We start from the raw sequence: 21392 nt of genomic DNA, 5'->3' as shown, positions 1-21392 counted from the left end.
CTCAAAGTTACGATTTAAGATATTCCATGTTTTATTGACTGATTCACGTTTTCGTCAACAATCGGGATTATTAATTACAATTCATTAAATAGTGTCATCTGTTATCCTTTCATACCCTCCTACTCAAATTTGTTATTTGCCGCTAATAAGCTGCTAAAAATTAAAGAGTTGTATTTATTCAATTTGGGTGGGGCAATTTATGTATACGTACAGCAACAACTCACTCCCCTCCATTTTCGATTCTATGTTTCAAAGAAGTCAATCATTCCATGACTATCCTACTCGACGTTCCAATGAATTTCATTTACCACTTTTACGAACAATTCTTGCTAAGAACACACTTATCTATACTGGCCCAACTTATTGGAGTTTTCTGAATAATGACATAAAAAATGCACCCTCTATATATTCATTTAAAAGGAGATTAAAGTCTTTTTATTGCAATTTTATGTTCCTACAGAATTGAATCAGCTTGTTGGCTCATTTTAATTTCTTTTCGAAGAATTTTAATTATCAATAATAATACTGTCACGTATTTTCTCGTCCCTGTTGTCCTGAGACACAGAGTAGATTCGATTCTACTTGTATTACTTCCGCATTTATTTCTCTCTATTTTTCCATATTTCCGTATCCTTTTCACGCATCCAATTTTTTTTTTTCGATATAGTTCCGTCGAGGATCGCTGGATCTGTTTTGCCTTTCTGTCCGTTGTATTGTCTTCCTACCATGTCAGTCTTGTCTTGTTCTGTCTTGTATTTTAGTCCCCCTTTATAAGTTTTGTCGTCCCAGTCTCGTTTAATGTTCATTCGCTTGTGTATGTGTGTCTGTCTGTTACTCTGTCTTCTTATTGGGCTTCCAGACTTTTTTTTCCTGACTTTATTCCCAATATTTTCCCCTTTTTGCATCAGTTCATTTTCTATTGACATTCTGTACCTGAGGGGCCCACATTCTACAAGCATTGCCTTTTTAGTGGATCACTCCATTTTTCGATATTTTGTGTAATGTTATATCGTCTATATCACTTCAATCAATTTTCATTACAACATAATTATTTGTTACACCAAGGTTCCACAATTATGTTTTCTCAGTTACTTTGGTTTGATTATATTATGTAACCTTATTCTCTGTTTCCAAAGAAAGTGAAATGTTTATGTTCTTTTCGAAAAATGAAATGAAGTTTGAATTGAATTGAATTGAATTAAATATGTCTCACTTTCGAGAAAAAAAAAGATCCCTCGTGTGGGAGAGGAGTATCCCTCCTCCATGTACCAATAACTATGCGTGCCATATTCTCTGATTTCTATCTATTATATAATTTTACCTAATCTACACGAAGTGAATAAGATAATTTAGAAACTCTATGTTTAGGTGGAGCAATATGGTGCATCAAAGAAATGCACTGTCATGTGATGAACTACACATTATTTTGTAGCACATGTAGATGAAGAGTCGTAATCACTTATCAAGGAATAATTGACATTTTTAACTGGAACTCACCTCATGGTAGTCATCAAATGCGTTGGTAATTAAAAGGGGCTAGCACTAAATTTTTTATCTCATGTGCTTGAGGTAACGAAAATAGACCATGTGGCAAAAAGATACAGATTGCCTCCTAGTAGCCTCTCTGTTTAGCAACAAATCTGATGGTGAAATGTTTCTCTCGTAACAATGACACACTCCTTGAGATTATCACCCAAATGTTTTATTTGTATACTTTTATACAATTTTTTTACTATTCTGACATTTATTTACATGATTGTGAGAAAAAATTATGACTGCCGGCCATTTTGCACGCCATTTGCATTTTAGGAAGAGCTCGAGAGGTTTAGTCGGTATATGCGTGCGTCAAAATCTCTTAATATGTATTTTATTGAGTTTTTCATGTTTCGAAACATTAGACTCTTAAATTGTGTGTTGGGTTTCCTAGTTGGAAGGTTATAAAGATATCAGGAAATGGCGGCCAATTTGGACGCCATCTTGGATTTTGGAACTTGTGTGCGTCAAAATCTCTTAATAATTATGTATTTTACTGAGTTCTTCATCCTTCAAAACATTAGACATTTAAATTTTGTATTTTGGTTCTCTAGTTAAAAAGTTGTAAGAATTTCTGGAAACAGCGGCCATTTTTGGACGCCATCTTGGATTGCAGAAAACACTCATATAGAAGATTTATTACCACTTTTAGTATGTTTTCTATACATTTTTCTGGACCTATCCTGAAAAAAATCAGCTTGTTACCAAAAATGTCCAGGTTTAAGCCTTTTTTGACCTAATGCTCTTGGACTAGAATGAATATATTTGGACTTCACACTTTGCCGATATAAGTTTTTCTCAAGCGAATTCGACTATAAAGCGTATGCTTCATGTTACTATCGATGTCATAAAAAGTGTATACTTTCAATGATTATTGTTAGTATTGTAAGCTACATGTATGTATTGATGTATTGTAGTAATGTTACGTAAGTGAGGGGACTACACTATACAAGTTCTCTCTTTAGCAGCCCTTCAAAACATGGATGAATGAATGAATTAATACGTTGTTCACTTTATTGTAGTACATGTATAATGGATTTGATTACTGCATCACACCAAGGAGGTATGAGGCCAGGCTCGCCTTATATAGTACTTACACTATACTCATACGATCACACCAAACATAATAATAATCGTCTCATAACGGTAGACTTATTCTATTCAAAACACCGGTATTTATGTCGGCCATAAGGGGGGGGGGGGAATGGGGCTTCCAAAATAACAACAACAGATGATTCAATGGGATATGCAATGAATCAGGCGTATTTTAATGCCGCAGCGCATAAAACATTGTTGGCATAATGACACTGACTCACCCCCCCCCCCTTATGTCTGAAATAGACATTGAAAAAAAAAAACAAGAAGAAGAAAAAAACTGCAGCCAAACCGAACAGCTCTATACACACTCCACCCTGTACTCCGGCTCCGCGCTGTGGTACATGACATACGCGGAACGTAATTAATGAATTTGTTAATTAGTGTTCTGTCAAGAGGCGTTGTGATTGATTCACAAAACTCTAGCAACCTAATCAGCCTCTTTTCGATACCTCAGTCACTGGTATACCGAGACCATGAATCCGCTCATCTGTATATTCCACAGTCAAGCTCAATGATAGTCACTTCATTCGCTCGATGATGATTTCTTGCAAACCATAGCACTAGATTGACTGGCTTCGGAAGAGGCTTTGCCAGAACTATTCAATAAAAAAAATTTGGACGTGAGAAAAACCGGTCTTCAAGACGAGAATAAAGAAGCAGACAGGATTATGTGTGTCTTTGGATCTTGGTAATAGAGTTTCGTTTGGATGCATCTTCAGTTCGTTTTTGGTCCAGTCGGAAAGTGTGGTGAATCACAAAAATGTTGTTTTCCAAATCATATTTGTAATCGGAAGAGCCTGAATAAACAAGCTCTTGTAACTCATGGAAGGGTGTATACATGGATTAAGTGAACAGAAAGTGGAACTATCACCAGTCACCTTCCCAAGCGATTGTTCGTATAATGTCGGGTATCCATACACATCATCAACTCTAACAAAGAGGTTTGTTTGGTAGAAGGCAAACGTTTGTTCAAAACAGAAGCTGGCAAGTCTGCATGTAAGACGAACAAACAAACAAACAAACAAACAAACAAACAAACAAAACACTCTTTCTAATGGCGCAGTTATTTTTGCTACCAGTATACTTCAAAGGAACTTTGAGACAGAATCCAGAGTTACGATAGTTCTTAAGTTTACTGAGAACACAATATGGAATTTTCTAACACCTCTAGCTCTCCACAGGAAATACATTCCAACCTGATAGGAACTCCCCTACATCGATCACTGATGATTGTCGCTTTCACACCTCTCGCCATCGTAATCGTAATCGGCAACGCTCTAGTCATGCTCGCCATACGAAGGGAACCAATGCTGAGGGAACCAAGCTACCTTCTTTTGGCTTGTCTGGCCCTAGCGGATCTCCTGACGGGTCTGGTTGCCATACCTGTAGAAGTCTTCAAAAGACTTGTTCGAACCCATGCTACTTGCACTGTGGAAACGGAAGTATATTTCACAATGTGGTCCTACATCTTCACATGGGTATCATATGTGGTCATCGTACTAGTGAATGTAGACAAATATGTCGCCAGGGTGTGGGTGGCTTGTTTGACGAATGGTTTCACGTTTCTTTATTTCACCGAGGACCAATCCGTAGTTGAGTATTGCGACGCAGAGCCGAACAAGATGTCGTCCGGCAGAGCTCATGGCCTCCTCATCAGTGGTATGATCGTCGTGTTCAGCGTCGTCGTCATTTGTAGCAACCTCCGGATTCTGTCCATCGCCAAATCCCAGGCTCGCCGCATCCAGATGGCGGCTCCTCACCCACCCATGGGTATCCCTCCTCCGGGACAAAAGCTCAAGCAAGAGGTGAAAGCAATACGCGCTATCCTACTCCTGGTGGTCATCTTCTGCGTCAGCTTATTCCCGACATGCGTTTGGTTTACCTTCAGATATTTCTTTGAAGTAAGTCGTCTTGCTTTTGTACTCACAAATGACATCAGATTTTTCTTCCTTAAAATCAGTTCTGCAGCGAACCCCATCATCTACAGCACTAAAAATCCTTTCTTCAGGAAGGCGTTTAGAAAGATATTCCCCTCGTTGTTCAAGTGGATCAATGGTAACAAAATCAACGTCGATCTTGAGCAAAATGATCAAAATCTACATTGACTGAGCTTGAAGAAAAATTGTGATGTGTCAGCATCATTAAATGATGGGGTGAGGGGGGGGGGCTCTCGGCCACAAAGGGTTTGAAATCACATTTTGGGTTGTTTTTTTCCTGATATTATCTACCTGAGTGCATCACGTCATTTTGATTTTCTGTTTCAGCGGGTCATGGTGCTGCTTTAATTTGCTTGATTTGTTTCTATTCTGATAGAGTGATTTATTAATTGTGTTTTTTTAATCATTTTGATTATCTGCTCAGTGTGTTATGGCGTATATATTACAGCGCACAACATACCCACATAAAATGCATTCAAATACACACAAACACACTTAACACACTGGAACTAAAAATCCTAGCTCATTACTGGATAATAATCTTACAGTAAAACTTATTACCGATAATGATAATAATCATGATAAAGGCAGTGATAGTTTTTCTCACATTATTACACCTTTCTGCTTTCTATTTGATACACAAATTATTTATATGTAATCATTTTATGCCTACAATAGTAGCCTTAGTTTGAATTAACATAACTGTAGAAACAATAATCAACGGTGATAAAAATCGTATGTTGTAAAAAATCATTTTGACCATTAATATACACTTGTTAATCCGCTCTGTATACGGGAACCTTGTGGCCTGCGTATTTATCATCAAAGTCTGTGGGTATATGGAACGGGTTAATGATGAAGTCATAGACATTCCATGATTATTTACATCATTGCAACACGTTTGCAATCACAATGCATTACAAAGATGAATATGCATGCATCTGTATATCCTGCTTCCATACAGGTTTGCGTTTGTATCATTTCATAAACTTACATGAACGGTATACTATGTATACGTTCATGTTTCTTTATATCTTATGTGCTCGGTCACAGCAATTAAATGAATACATACTGGAAAATAAGTATAAGAACAAACTTTACCTATACTAATATCCTTAATACACAAAATATAATATATTGTTCAAAACGCATGTCTGACCGAACAACGTAGTTGATATCAAAACAATTTAGACGTTGGCACAATTTGTGTGTACATCGAGATGGGGAAAAATACATTTTGACTGACAAATGAGTCTGTGTCATTGTAACCAGGAGGATGATAATGTTCGGCTAAAGGAAGGACCCCCCCCCCCCAACAAAAAGAAAAAATAATAATAATAATAAAATGAACTGAATAGAAAGACAGACAGAGAGAGAGAGAGAGAGAACTTAAATTTTTGCAGATACAATATTTTGCAATTCATTTTGTTTACCTGCTATATAACAGCATAATAATGTCATTACATGAATTTCTACTTTGAGGAGAACGGAGCAATCGAAGGACCATTGTATGTTATCTAAATATCGAAAGAGTGAATTACATCAGATTCTCTGACCACAATCGACAGTTGAATTTATACAGTACGAAAACAAGTAACTAGAATTGAATGATAATAAAGTAAATCATCGTAGAATACACCGTGGCCTTCTCGTCTCATGTTTTTATGGTACAGAAAGCTTCTCCTCAATTCTCTGCTGTATTATTTCACTTTAACTTGCCATATTCATCCCTACCGAACCAGAAACGCTGAGATTTTTTCACATACCGAGAGCAAGAAGATCATTATAAAAAATAAAAGAAATCTGTGTTATATCTACGTCCGCTTATGAAATATGGAATTCAATACCAGACGATATTCGTAAAGCTAACTCTTTCAATGTATTCAAACATAAACTTAAGGAGAATGTTATACAAAATCATCATTCATCACTTCTCAATATGCTTGGATGGCATTATTTCATCTAATGATTATAATTCACTGTGGGTTTTTTTTTTACTTTCTCTGTAATGTAAATGTATTGTGTTCGAGTATCATTGCCGTAGATTTTTTTTTCTTTTTATTCTCTTCTTACATCTGTATATTTGCTCATCTCTTAAAAAAAAATATGAAAATGATTACCACAAAGACATTTTTTTTCATTGTTTACGTGTGTCGGCTAGATTTTAAGGAAACTTTTAATTCGTCGTTGGCTGCTTCCCTTATCAGATATTATGTATTCCATAGATCCGCCTTTACTCTGTGCTTTGTCATTATTGGTTATCATTGTCATGATTGCTTATCATTGTCATTCTTTGATGTTTTTTGTGCTGATCAAATAAATTCAATTCAATTCAACATCAGTACCTGTTAACGCTATCCAGGGTAATAGTATTGGTAGAGCCTTCTGGCAGTACAGTTTCAACACTGAAAAAGCTACCCTGAATAAGGAAGACTATAATTACTATTATATCCGCTATCGTTTTCATGATGATGATTATTATCATTATCATTATCATTATCATTATTGTTGTTGCAACAGCATTAATATTATTGTTAACATTGATATCAATATTACCATTCATATTAATGCTGTTATTGTTATCATTATTACTATAACTACTACAACTTCTATCCCTTGGAGCATAACTAAATGAAGTCAGAAATTGTAGGGAAAATTGCAGATAAATTTCCATAAAAGTGAAGTAAATGATATGACATACGTGGGAGCTAGAAGCAATAAATCAAATTCTAATGCCTCGACGATTTAATACTGTAGATTTCATGATTCAGGGTTTTTCATGATTTAGTCTCTATTCATGCTCCGTGATGTAAACATTTCATGAAATCTATGACATGTGGAATTAATACAGTCATGAGCAGGAGAAGAACGAAACAAACAGGCTGTTAATATGCTAATAGCAAACAGCTACACGCTCTGCCTTATATTGCTGGAGTGAATTGCTGCTGAATTATAAATCTATAATTTAAATTGTGACAATGGCGGAAAACAAAAACAATCCTCGTTCCCTGGCCTCCTGTTGATGGAATACCGTGAATCCGAATGTGCAATACATTTACCGACATTCATTCATGATTCATTCATTCATTTTAACACGGGCGTGTCACTCAGCATAAGCTGTTTTCAATGGTTCCGTGCATAGAAGTCATAACAATTAAAGATTCAAAGTACAAACAAAACGATACAAATAATAAAGTTAAAAATATAAAAATATACGGCATAACAAATATCCCCAAAGAAAAAAAACTATACAACGCAATCATAAACACAAAATAATGATAACAGTAAGGCCTATGCAAGTATTATACATTGGTTTGAAAATAAATATCAAGGAAAACAACGAAGAATAATGCTACAACAAAACATCATAATTAAAAAAACACGAAACAATCAAGATTCGTTAGCAAGTACAAGCACGAATAAATATTCATTATATCTGTGTATATTGCAAGGTATCTTTAAATAAATGCCACGACTGATATCATTTATGGATGTATTTTTTTTTTGGTAATTTGAAACGTGTTTATTACAACACCACTATATATGATTACCATGTCTATTATTTTCAAGCAGAAGTTGAAAATCATTTCAGTACTATTTTTCTATTTTTTTAACAATTGTATTGTTTTTATGGCAAGAATGTCAGTGCACAAAACATGTAATGTCATGAGAAAATTCTCCTAATACATTATTGATACAAATACAGTAGAGATGTCTGCAGACGTAGAGTCAAAATGACAAATTGAGAATTGAACAACAACAACGAAAGTTACTTAGATGTTCCCTTCTACTTCCAGTAGTTTATGGTAGGGTTGTAAGTTACATATTTGTGTAAATTTAAGCACGCATCTTGATTTTGCGGTGCAACATGGACACAACTTTTAGTTCATTCAATTCACTCTGGTATATTAAATCAGTTAAAAAAGTACTTGAATAATTTCACCTTTTTATCTTTATTACAACATTGAATCATACTTCATTTCCATAAAAAGAAAATAAATGAAATCGTAGTAAAGTTGGAATTCATTTATGCCTTTCGATATACCGTAAGGTTCTTAATTGTTGTTATGGGTTTACTGTTTATCAAGTCATTCTTTAACAAGTATAATGAATAACTACATAATTCTGCACGAAGAGGGTCCAACTGCTAGATTGGATAAAACGTGTTAGTATATTTGCTAGGTAATAAAGAGAATGGTTAGGTTCTTCAATAGTTCTGGTTTTGAGGTTGTCTTTAATATTGGACATTCAGAAAAATATTAATCTCATTCACTTAATTCACCTCATTTGCCAAGATACACTGCTCAAAGTCAATAATTTATTGATTAAAAGTAGAAATATTGATCGCTGATGCGTTTTCTAAGTGCTGATACGACGAGTAATGGACGTTGATGTTAATTAAGGGGATGCAGGTATGTGTTCCGCACAATTATTTATTTTTCTTGAATTATTTTCATCTTTTTTGGTTGGAATGGTCAGGTTCTTGAATAGTTCTGGTTTTGAGGTTGTCTTTAATATTGGACATTCAGAAAAATATTAATCTCATTCACTTAATTCACCTCATTTGCCAAGATACACTGCTCAAAGTCAATAATTTATTGATTAAAAGTAGAAATATTGATCGCTGATGCGTCTTTAAGTGCTGATGTGAAGGGTAATGGACGTTGATGCTAATTAAGAGGATGAAGGTTTGTGTTTCACAGAATTATTCATTTTCTTCCGCTTATCACTAGCTTAAAGTGGACGAGAAAAAACACACAAAGAAACTGCTGTAGTGTTATTTTTAATCTGTTCTGCAGCTGGCCTATCCTAGAATGTAATTTGCTTTAAATCGTAATATATATATGAAAATATAATTATCTATTCTTTCACATACCTTCAGAATATAATTGTGTTATTACAATAAGATGAAAATGCAATATGAAGTTAACTGTCAATTTCTCAATACTAAATTTCCATTACATGTTTGAAATTTAAGCATATTTTTGAGTCTGAAACAGTGTTAAAAGATAATTTTAAATTGCTCTGTCAAAATAATGACCATTTTACTTTTTCAGTGAAGAAGGAAATAAAATATGAAGCGTTTTATAGCACAAAACAGGAAAATGATTTCTGGGGATCGATTTGATCATGTTTTCGTACATTCTTTATTCAAACTTTATCATTATGTGGATTTGTTTTTGTTCTGCTATATTTTGTATAGACGAATGAAAGAAGTGAGAATTCTTTTGGAATATGAAGTATAATAAAAAAGACTGATTATGGTTGATGAGATAGGCATAAAATACCTTAATGATATAGGCAGAGAGAGAGAAAGAAAGAAAGAAAGAAAGAGAAAGTAGACTTCACTGTAAAACAAAGTCTGCATGTGACGTTGAGGCGTTAATCACGACTGTGAGCATGGTGAAACATCAAGTATTTAAAGAAAAAAGGGCTCACTATACATTGGAGTAAATGTACAGATGAGGAGAATAATTGTGATTAGAAATCAACCCCTTGTCATCATATCAACACAAAAAGGCACTGAAAATAGCTGCAACAGTGCTTGTTTATTACATGAAGTTGTTGTTCTTGTGATATAGCCAAGAAGACAATCATTTAGGGTTTATAACAAAATTACACATTTTCAAAACAAATATCGCGAAAATGTTTACACTTTCACTGTTAAGGATGCACAAATGATTGAAAGTAATTTCGTAGATTAAAACACACGTGAATACCTCATTGTTATGAACAAGGTGCACGTACGGCATGTCGTGCGGGCGGCCAATGTGCCACTTCGTGGAATTAATGGAACAACGTTTAAATACGCGTATGATTTCGTTCACGAAATGGCACAAATGTCTGCAACTTTGTGGTGTTGATATATTGTCTCCTCGATTTGAAAAACAAAAATCATGGTTATAGTTGGTGAAAAAGAATACCCTTCTTGCTTCCCTGGACAATAAATCACATATATTCCACACAAAAAAACCCGATCGCAAGGACAATTTCAATATCGCATCTCAGAAATCCTCTTATTGTACTCGCGAATACACAGGACACACTAGGCGCGCGACCCAATGTGCCACTTCGTGGACAAAATTGAACTGCGGTTAATACTCGTACATGATTTCGTCCATTAAAATGACACTTGTTGTTTCCTGTCTCGCGGTCGCAATATTTCACCTTCATCATTTAAGATACGCATGTGACTGTAAAGAAGAAGTTCTCCTCTTTCCGTTCATATACAATTTCTCAAAAGTCAAAAGTGGTTTCTGCAATGTATGACTGGATAAGAAAACAAAACTTATGTACTGCAACTCACACGTTGAATTCAAGCGAAATTCATGATATTCATCTAATTGGACAATCGGTACAACCGTTTTACCTTTTCCGTGTCAATGAGTCAAATGTGCACAAAAGTCGCACAGATAGCTAAAGACATCAAATCAATGTCGGACAAAACTGGTTAATAGCACATGGCCGTATGGCGAATGACTGATATGTTTAGTACTTTAATTTACCGATATAAGTTTTCTCTCACGCGAATTCGACTATGCGTAGCTCACTGTACAATACAGTAGTATAATGTATATATGAATTTTATCACCGCACTCTGTCTTGCTACATCACATCAAGGAGGTATAAGGCCTGGCTCACCTATAGTACTTATACCATACTTAAACGATCACACCAAACATAATATCGTCTCATGACCATGGGTAGACTTGTTTTAAAACACTGTTACTTATGTCGGCCATAACGGGGGGGGGGGGGGGGAGGGGGAGGGGGTACTTCCAAAAAAAAAACAACAACAACAGATGATTCAATGGGATATGCAATGAATCAGGTGTATTCTAACGCCGCAGTGCATAAAACATTATTGGCATAATGACACTGACTCACCCCCCCCCCCCTTATGTCTGAAATAGACATTGAAAAAAAAAAGAAAAAAAAACACTGCACCCAAACCGATCAGCTCTACACACTCCATCCTGTACTCCGGCTCCGCGCTGTGGTACATTAACGTAGTTAATGCATTTATCATTTAGTATTCTGTCGAGAGGCGTTCAGATTGGTTCATAAAATTCTAACAACATAATCAGCCTCTTTTCGTTATCTCAATCATTGGTATACTCAGAAGACCATGAATCCGTTCATCTGTATATTCCACAGTCCAGCTCAATGATAGTCACATTACTCGCTCAACGATAATTTCTTGCGAACTATAACCAGGACTATATCTACTGGCTTCGGCAGACTGTGAGGCTTCGTCAGAAGTATTCCATAAAAACAATTTGGACGTGAGAAAAGCCGGTCTTCCAGAACGTTTTCAAATTTCTAGAGATCATACTTATTACGGCAAGCAATAACAGAATACAGTATTATTCTGACATTAATTGGCTCACATAACGCTAAAAAAACTGATACCCTTTTAGACGAGAATCAAGAAGCAGGCGGGATTCTTTGATATTACGTGTGTCTTTGGATCTGAGTGACAGATTTTCGTTTGGTTTCATCTTCATTTCGTTTTTGCTCCAGTCGAAAAGTGTTGTAACTGACCAATGTTGTTTTCCAAATCATTTTCGTAATCGGAAGATTGTATAAACAATCTCTTGTGACTCATGGATGGCTGCTACATGGATCATGTGGATGGGAGGTAGAGCTATCATCAGTCACCTTCACATAACTGTACTCATGATGTCAAGTATCCATATACATCACAACTCTAACTTATGACAAACAGGTTTGTTTAGTAGAAAGCAACCGTTTTGTAAGAACAGAAACTGACAAATCTGTAAGCGGAACATTTTTTTTTCTAATAGCCCAGTTATTTTAATTGATGCCATTATACTTCAAATGAACTTTTAGACAAAATCCTGAGCTACGGTAAGTCCTTGAGTTTGCTGAGAACACAACATGGAATTTTCTAACACCTCAAGCTTACCACAGGGATTGCATTCCACCCTAATAGAAACTCCCCTCCATCGGTCTCTGTTGATTGCCACTTTCACACCTCTCGTCATCGTCATCGTAATCGGCAACGCTCTAGTCATGCTCGCCATACGGAGGGAACCGACGCTGAGGGAAGCAGGCAACCTCCTCATAGCTTGTCTTTCCCTCGCAGATTTACTGGCTGGTCTGGTTGCCATACCTGTGGAAGTCTTCAGCAGAATATTTCAAAGTCACACTACGTGCGCGGAGGCAACGGCAGTGTATTTCTCAATCTGGTCCTACATCTTCACCTGTGTTTCTCTTACGGTCATCGTACTGGTGAATGTAGACAAATACATCGCCATAACTCGGCCCTTGCAGTACGTCTCATTGGTTACCTCCAGACGAGTGGTCATGGTGATCGTTGGGGTCTGGTTGCTTGGTGTGACGTGCGGTCTCATGTATACCTATGGCGCTGGCTCGGACCAATCCGTCACGGGTTATTGCACCACAGATTCCAACAGGATGTTGTCCAAGAAAATATACCATCTTCTCACCGGCGCTTTCATCATCGTGTCTAGCCTCGTCGTCATCGGTAGCAACCTCCGGATTCTCGCCATCGCCAAATCTCAGGCACGCCGCATCAAGATGGCGGCTCCTTACCCGCCCATGGGCATCCCTCCTCCAGGACTCAAGCTCAAGCAAGAGGTGAAAGCAATTCGCTCTATCCTACTCCTTGTAGTCATCTTCTGCGTCAGCTTATTCCCGATAACCGTTTGGTTTACATTCAGATATTTCTTTGAGGTGAGTAATCTTGCTTTCTTACTCGCAAACGACATCAGCTTTTACTTCATGAACATCAGTTCAGCAGCGAACCCTTTCATCTACAGCACTAAAAATCCTTTCTTCCGGAAGGCGTTTAGGAAGATGCTCCCCTCCTTTTTCAAGTGGCTCGCTGGTAACAAAGTCAATGTCGATCTAGAGGAGAATAATCACAATCTACACTGACTGAGCTTGAAGAACATTGTGATGTGTCAGCACCATTGAAAGACGGGGTGGGGGTCCTCTCTGCCACAAAGGGTTTGAAGTCAATATTTTGTATTTCTTTCGGATATTATCTTCGTGGGTGCATCATGTCATTTTGCTTGTCTGTTCAGCGGGTCATATGGTGCTGCTGTAAGTTTGCTTGGTTTGTTTCTCTTCTGATTGACTGATTTATTAATTGATTGTGTTTTTTTTAATTATGTTGATTATCTGCTCAGTGTATCATGGCGTAGATATTTTAACGTATATAGACAACATAATTATATACATAAAATGCAGTCAAATACACACAAAAACAGTAAACACACTGGAAATAAAAATCCCAGTTCATTACTGGATAATAATCTTACAGTCATAAGCCTATTACCGATAATGATAAAAATCATGATAAAGGCAGAGATAGCTTTTCTCTCATTATTATACCTTTCTGTCGCTTTTACTCAAGTTGTCTTTTCCCAAATTTGCTTTCTATTTGATACACAAATTATTCATTTGTAATTATAGGCCTACAGCCTTCGTCACTTTGCTTATGAGGTAACATAACTGTAGAAAACAAATCAACGGTAATTAAAAGTGTTTGTATATGACAGTTAGGTAAAAAAAAAAACATTTTGTTCTTTAATATACAAACTGACATTCCATGGCTAAAAAGATCATTGCAGCTTATGCAATCACAATGCATGATACAGATGAATAACCATGTATTATATCCTACTTCTATACAGGTTTGTGTTTGTATCATTTCATAAACATACATCAACGGTATACTATGTATAGTTTCGTGTTTTGTTTATATGTTATATGCTCGGTCGGAGCAATCAAATGAATACATACTCGAAAATAAATATAAGAATCAACTTTATATAGCGTCAATATCATGAATACACATGTATTGTTGCAAAACGCTCGTCTGACTGAAAAACTTTGTTGTGTTACTGCAAGGTATGGCAATCACAATGCATGACAAAGATGAATAACCATGGATAACATTTTTATATCATTTCGTAAACATGTTGAACAAACTTGTTCGTTTATAATGATGATATCTTATATGCTCGGTCAAAACAAATGAATACTGGAATATAAGTATGAGAACAAACTTTACCTTTACTAATATAGGGCCTACTGAATACACATTGTTCAAAAGGCATGTCTGATTGAACAACCTAGTTAATATTAAAACGTTGACGTAATTTGTGCGTACATCTAGATGTAAAAAACAAATACATTTTGCTCGATGAATATGTTATTGCATCCGTAATGATGATAATTTTCTCTTGAAAGACAGAAAAATGACGAAAATTAAGAGAGAGAGAGAGGGACAGAGAACTTAAAAGCTTTACGTGCGATTTGCCAGACGTGATTTTGCAATTCATTTTGTTTGCCTGCTATCTACCTATAGATCCAATTGTGATTAAAAGATGCATGGTTAAAAAGTTATGGTGTGTTTTTGTATTCTGAGTACACTAAGGTAATGTTTAGGTCGAAAACGAAAAATGTAAAAAAAAACGTATCAATGATAATGTAATATGATATATTAGAAAGTACTGATTGTGTTAAACACCCTTGGTATCATGTTCACAACCACTGAAGAACAATCATACACGTGGAATAAGATATCTCGAGCAATCGAACGTTAAATTGGCCATAACAGATCACTACAACAACAACAAAAACACCGTGTAGATCAATTTTTACTTTGCTCTCCTATTACCCAACATGCAAAAATTCAAAGGATGCAGCACAAGTGTGCCTGATTAGTGCTGGTTGTTGGTTGTTATTAATACACCCCATGGTTCTTCGCTTGGAACATTAATTTGATGACACTCTGTTTAAGAAAAAAAAAATATCAAACTCTTAAGATACAATCAAATTACGATGGTCAGTGTTCCAGGTAATCTGGTTTTAGACCATTTCATTCCACATCAACTGCTCTTGCAAAACTTGTGAACCAGTGGTCTTTGAATATAGATAATAATCAAATTTCTGGAGTTGCCTTCATAGATCTTCGGAAGGCATTTGACACTGTAGATCTTGACCTACTTTTGCATAAATTAAAGTCCCACCCTTCAACTATCAAATTAGGTGTACCTCAAGGGTTAATTCTTGGTCCCCTTTTATTTTCAATTTATGTCAACAGTCTATCCGAGTGTACTTCAGAAGGTGTTATGGATATGTACGCTGACGATACGACCCTCACTGTCAGTGCTAATGACGCAGCAGTTTTAGAAGAAAAGATAACTGTTGCACTAAACAAAGTTATGGGGTGGATTAAGAAAATCGTCTCGTCCTTAACACTGACAAAACTTCTGTCATGATTATCGGCTCCCGTGCTAATCTCGGGAAAATTGAAAATTTCAGTATTTCATTAGATGGTAATCTGATTAAAAGAGTTCAGTTCACCAAATGTTTAGGTGTTTTAATAGATGAAGAACTGAAATGGTCTAAACAAATCGAAAATGTATGTAAACGTACCCTGAAAAGTGTCTGCATGATAAAGAGAGCGAAGGCCTTTTTGCCCCAACAGTCCCTAAAATTACTTTATAATAGTCTAGTGTTACCACAGTTTGATTACTGTTCTATCAATATTATTCAGGGCTCCATAGAAGACAACTATTTATTGGTGAATGGGCTACCCTGACAAAAGATTAGAAGTAAAATGAATAAATAGATAAAATCTAACTTTGCGTAAACCTTGATGAAATCAGACAGACCTCTCCTTTCCTTTCTCCTTTATTCTATCCTATCCCTACGCAAGTCGTCCCTCCTTACTATTCTTCTATCAAGGGCTGCAAACAAATCAAGCTACGTTTAAGTTGCAGTACTTGTATTGCTGAAACGTTTTGTTACATATTGTAAAACCAGTGGAGACACAAGTACTTTGTAATCAAGTTAAATCAACGTATGTTTATAATTACAAGGTATACCAACAATGTGTGTACGTATTAAATGTCCATGTATGCTCGCGTACAACGATAATGCAAGAACCAATAAATCAAATCAACTAACACCAATCAAATCAAATCAACAATATTTCATAGTCACCTTCTCTTGCCTGTACTTGCCTACTTCTTTTTTATGCAAAAAGCAAAATATTCTCACTTCATCAATGTATTACACGAAACCGATTTCGTGCAGAAAAAAACAAAAACAAAAACAAAACACGTTCCTTTACATGCGCCGGTAGCTCCCATTTCAAAAGACTAACCATATCATTGCAGTAAACATTGTCAGAGATGACTTCGACTCTTAATACCGGCAATGTTCAATATTTAGAGAAAATTGTGCAAGATTTATCCGCATGCGTAATCTCTTTTTCAACCTGAATCCAACAGTTAAAGCTTTTTCACTTTTCATTGTCACACTCCTCAGACACTCCTTAATAGTCACTCTAACCTTCTCCAGTTCTGTTTTACCATCGATGTTTGTATGCAAGTCTGTTGTTCAATTCGTTGTGTTGTATTTGTGTATACACATGTATCATGTTACTACGTGTCATTTTTATCTGTATGAATACATCGGGGTACCGTTGTAAAACAGCAAACTTAATATTGTGCCTGCCCTCTGACGCAGCTGTATGTATAGGCCTACTGACAAATTGTGTTTTTATGAACAATAACTGCGAGCGCCTTGAGCACCCAAGTGGGTGGGTACCGCGTTAATGTCTCTATTATGATTACTATCATTGTTATAACGATTACAACAATGATATGATAATAATAATGATTATAATTAATTTCATTAGTGGTATTATCATTATTATCATTATCATTATCAACTACTACCGGTATTCTTGAAGAAAAACATGAGCAAATGAATAAAGGTAATTAATCAACCATCGTTGGCATGTATAGGACCCTACTGGAGCCGCAATTTTGTCTGAAATGTACATTAAAGTAAAATAAGCAAATCACAATGTCTAATTCAGACAAGGCTGAGGGTGCAGATTACATTATAGTCCAACAATGGGTGATGGAAAAAAAAAAAATCACCCAAACCGAACATGTTTATTTACATGCTCTGCGTTGTGGTTTTTATAATGCGGGACGAGTTCAAGGAAATGAATATTTAGCATTCTGTCAGGAGGTACTCTGATTGGTTTATTCAATTCGAGCAATCAAATCAACCCCTTTTCATTACCCTATGAATGCTCTTCAGTGACAAGAGTCCCTTCGTTATGCTCCATGGTCCGGCCAGTTCAAGGATTTTAATTTCACTGGCTCGACGAGTATTCGTGTCGGAGTGCAACAATGTCACCATGCAAAGACTACTGATCAGTTGGTTTCGCCATGCAGAGGCTTTGCCATCAGAGGCTTCGCCAGAATAAATTTCATGGAAACAATTTTGGTGTGAGAGATCGAGTCATTCTTCCAAACGGCTTTCAAACTTCCGGATCACTTTTGTATTACGGCAAGCAATGTCTGCATACTCTTTTGACCCCGACGGCGCGAACAATCTGATATATTTACAGTTTTATGCGAGAATCAATAAGTACGAGGGATTCTTCAATATACGTGCCTTTGGACCTATGTGATAAACTTTCGTTTGACTGCCTCTTAAGCTTGTTTTTGGTCTATCAGTGGGGTAAGTGGTATGACTCCCCAATGTTTTATTCAGAGGAATCATATTCGTAATCGGATGAGCCTTTATCAACAATTCTTGTGACTCTTGGATGTCCAGGATCTCTAAGAGGACAGCTCTTGAGAGCAAAGTATGTTGTTCGCTTTCTTGTTTGTCAGATGGTGTACTCTGGTAGAAAGTCATAATGTGCTGCATGAGAACCACGAGGTAGAACTGTAGGCCACCTTCACAAACAATTGTCCTCATGATGTCGGATATGACATATCTTAAATATCAACTGTTACAATGTTAAAAAAGTTTGGATTAGCAATATGCAAGCGGATGGTAAGAGCAGAAATGTGAAAATCTCATAAGAAAAAAAAATTGTACGAGGATATTTTTCCAGTATATAGGCCCTATAGGCCTCCTCCAAAGGAACTTTGAGGCAGAGTGATACATAGCAAAATAGTCATTGTGTTTACTGATACTATACAAGACAACAATGGAATTTTCTAACAACTCAAGCTCACCACAGGACACAGATTTCGTCTTTATGGAATCTCATCTCCATAAGTCTCTGATGATTGTCGCTTTCACACCTCTCGCCATTGTCATCGTAATCGGCAACGCTCTAGTCATGCTCGCCATACGGAGGGAACCGACACTGAGGGAACCAAGCTACCTTCTCTTGGCTTGTCTGGCCTTAGCGGATCTCTTGACGGGTCTGGTTGCCATACCTGTAGAAGTCTTCAGGAGAATTGTTCAAAGTCACGCTACGTGCACTTTTGCACCGTCAGTGTATTTCTCAATCTGGGCCTTCGTCTTCACCTCCGTGTCTTCTGTGGTCATCGTGTTGGTAAATGTAGACAAATATGTCGCCATAACTCGACCCCTGCGATACGTCTCCATGGTTACATCCAGACGAGTGGTCACTGTGATTATTGGGGTGTGGGTGAGTTGTTTGACGTATGGTTTTATGTTTGCCCATGGTTCTAGCGATGACCAATCCGTGATTGAGTATTGTACTGCAGAGCCAAACAGGAGTTGGTCCAGCAAAGATCACAATGTCGTCACCAGCGCCTTCATTGTCATGTTCAGCATCGTCGTCATCGGCAGCAACCTACGAATTCTCGCCATCGCCAAATCCCAGGCACGCCGTATCCAGATGGCCGCTCCTCACCCGCCCATGGGCATCCCTCCTCCGGGACCAAAGCTCAAGCAAGAGGTGAAAGCAATACGCGCCATCCTGTTATTGGTAGTCATCTTTTGCATCAGTTTATTCCCGACATGTGTTTGGTTTACCTTCAGATATTTCGTTGGCGTAAGTAATCTTGCTTACGTCCTCGCAAGCGACGTGAGCTTTTTCTTCCTGAACATCAGTTCAGCAGCGAACCCCTTCATCTACAGCACTAAAAATCCCTTCTTCCGGAAGGCGTTTAGGAAGATGTTCTCCTCCTTATTCAGGTGGCTCGATGGTAACAAAGTCAATGTCGATCTGGAGCAGAATAATCACAATCTACATTGACTGAGCTTGAAGAAAATTTGATGTGTAACAGAGCCATAGAGGGACGGTTATTGGAGAAAGTTTTTCTTAGAAGACCACTTGGCAAAATTCCTGCAATTGGTGAGATTCAAGTTACGCTTTTTCTCCCAAGTTTATCTTCATCTTCATGAGTCTATCACGAAATTGTGATTTTCGGTTAATTCATTGGATTATATTGTTTATACACATTTATATACTTATACGTATTATATATATATTATGTATGCATGAACATGCAATTGCTTCGTCTGTTTCTCATCTTACACAAAAATAATGTCTCATTGATTGATTGATTAAAGGACAAGTTCACCTTCATAAACATAAGGATTGAGAAAATGCAACAATATTGGTAGAACACATCAGTGAAAGTTTGAGGAAAATTGGACAATCGATGCAAAAGTTATGAATTTTTTAAATTTTTGTGTTGGAACCGCTGGATGAGGAGACTACTACAGCTTGTGAGTCATATGCGTACAACAGTATAAAGAAAATATAAAAGAAAATTCAACATATTTTCACTTTTTTCGCATAATAAAAGAGCAATTGACTTGCCTCTTTCTAAAGGCAGGGGGAATAATATTACCCATAACATTTATCGGTAACGAGTCAGGGGAATGTGTTCTTTTTTCAAAAGATGGAATTTTGTGAAATTCTCTTTATATTTTCCTTATATTGTTGTACGCATGTGACATCTAAGTTATTCATACACTGCAGTAGTCTTCTCATCCAGCGGGTACTGCACAAAAACTTCAAAAATTCATAACTTTTGAACGGATTGTCTGATTTTCCTCAAACTTTCAATGATGTGTTCTACTAATATTGCTACATTCTCTCAATCCTTATGTTTATGAAGGTGAACTTGTCCTTTAATTGACTGCTTTCTTTGATTGTCCACCATACCATTGGATTTTTATTTCAATAAAATCATGTTGAATTAAATGTCTGCAATAAGATATCAAAATTTTTAAAAAAATGATTATAGAAAGAGATGCACAAATTGGAACTGAAACTGCCTCATTACCGAGTGACAAGCAGTCCTATACAGATAATGATAATAATCGTGATAAAATAATTACATCAAGTGTAATTCCGAAAATAGGGATAGAGTTCTCTTATCAATAAATACATTTTGCTGTTTTTTACTCGAAGTATAATTTCTCATAATGTGTTTTCCATTATTGATGTACAAAATTATTCCGATGTTCTTATTGCATATGATAGGGCTATAACGTACGATTCAATAGTACAGTTAGAAAGATAGATGACAAATTTCTTTGGAAAAAAATCATCCTTTTACCGAAGGCATTGTTTTGTAAAATTATTATTTTCTGCTTAATTTAGATCACTGGAACTTTGACTATGACAATGCATTCCAAAGATGAATAATCATACAGATTATATCCTGATCCTTATAGTTACTACTTGTGTTTGTGTCATTCCGTGACATCAAAACGGTATATGTGGTAGGCTCCTGTTCGTTTGTAAGATATTTTATATTTATCTATGATTAAAATAGATAATGCAAAATGAGTATTAGAACAAACTTACTGACTAAAGCTAGTTTTGTTATGCTGAATTACATCACTTGGTTCGAAACGCGTGTCTAACCTAATTATTAGTTAATGACGTGATAACAATTGAGTATATGAATATAAGAACGACCCAAGTCCAATTTTTGGCCAAATTCAGTTTGACATGGGAAATTGTAGCTTATGCATGGACTCATCTTGTGTATAAATGATAAATCCTAATTAACCCCG

At 36.4% G+C, this 21392-nt stretch overlaps 2 protein-coding genes across 2 annotated transcripts; both read left to right on the top strand.

Annotated features, from left to right (window-relative positions):
- Positions 1 to 12470: 12470 nt before the first annotated feature.
- Positions 12471 to 13493, top strand: LOC139720937 (adenosine receptor A2a-like). Its single transcript, XM_071632267.1, has one exon. The coding sequence runs from the start codon at positions 12471 to 12473 to the stop codon at positions 13491 to 13493; it is 1023 nt and encodes a 340-aa protein (XP_071488368.1).
- A 5098-nt stretch (positions 13494 to 18591) lies between these two features.
- On the top strand, positions 18592 to 19614 carry LOC139720936 (histamine H2 receptor-like). Its single transcript, XM_071632266.1, has one exon. The coding sequence runs from the start codon at positions 18592 to 18594 to the stop codon at positions 19612 to 19614; it is 1023 nt and encodes a 340-aa protein (XP_071488367.1).
- Positions 19615 to 21392: the final 1778 nt, after the last annotated feature.

Source organism: Diadema antillarum, unplaced genomic scaffold (genome assembly GCF_040938485.1).
Source record: "Diadema antillarum isolate AM-2024a unplaced genomic scaffold, OU_Dant_1.0 scf00000135, whole genome shotgun sequence".
NCBI classification, from domain to species: domain Eukaryota; kingdom Metazoa; phylum Echinodermata; class Echinoidea; order Diadematoida; family Diadematidae; genus Diadema; species Diadema antillarum.
This window is presented reverse-complemented; position numbering and strand designations above follow the sequence as displayed.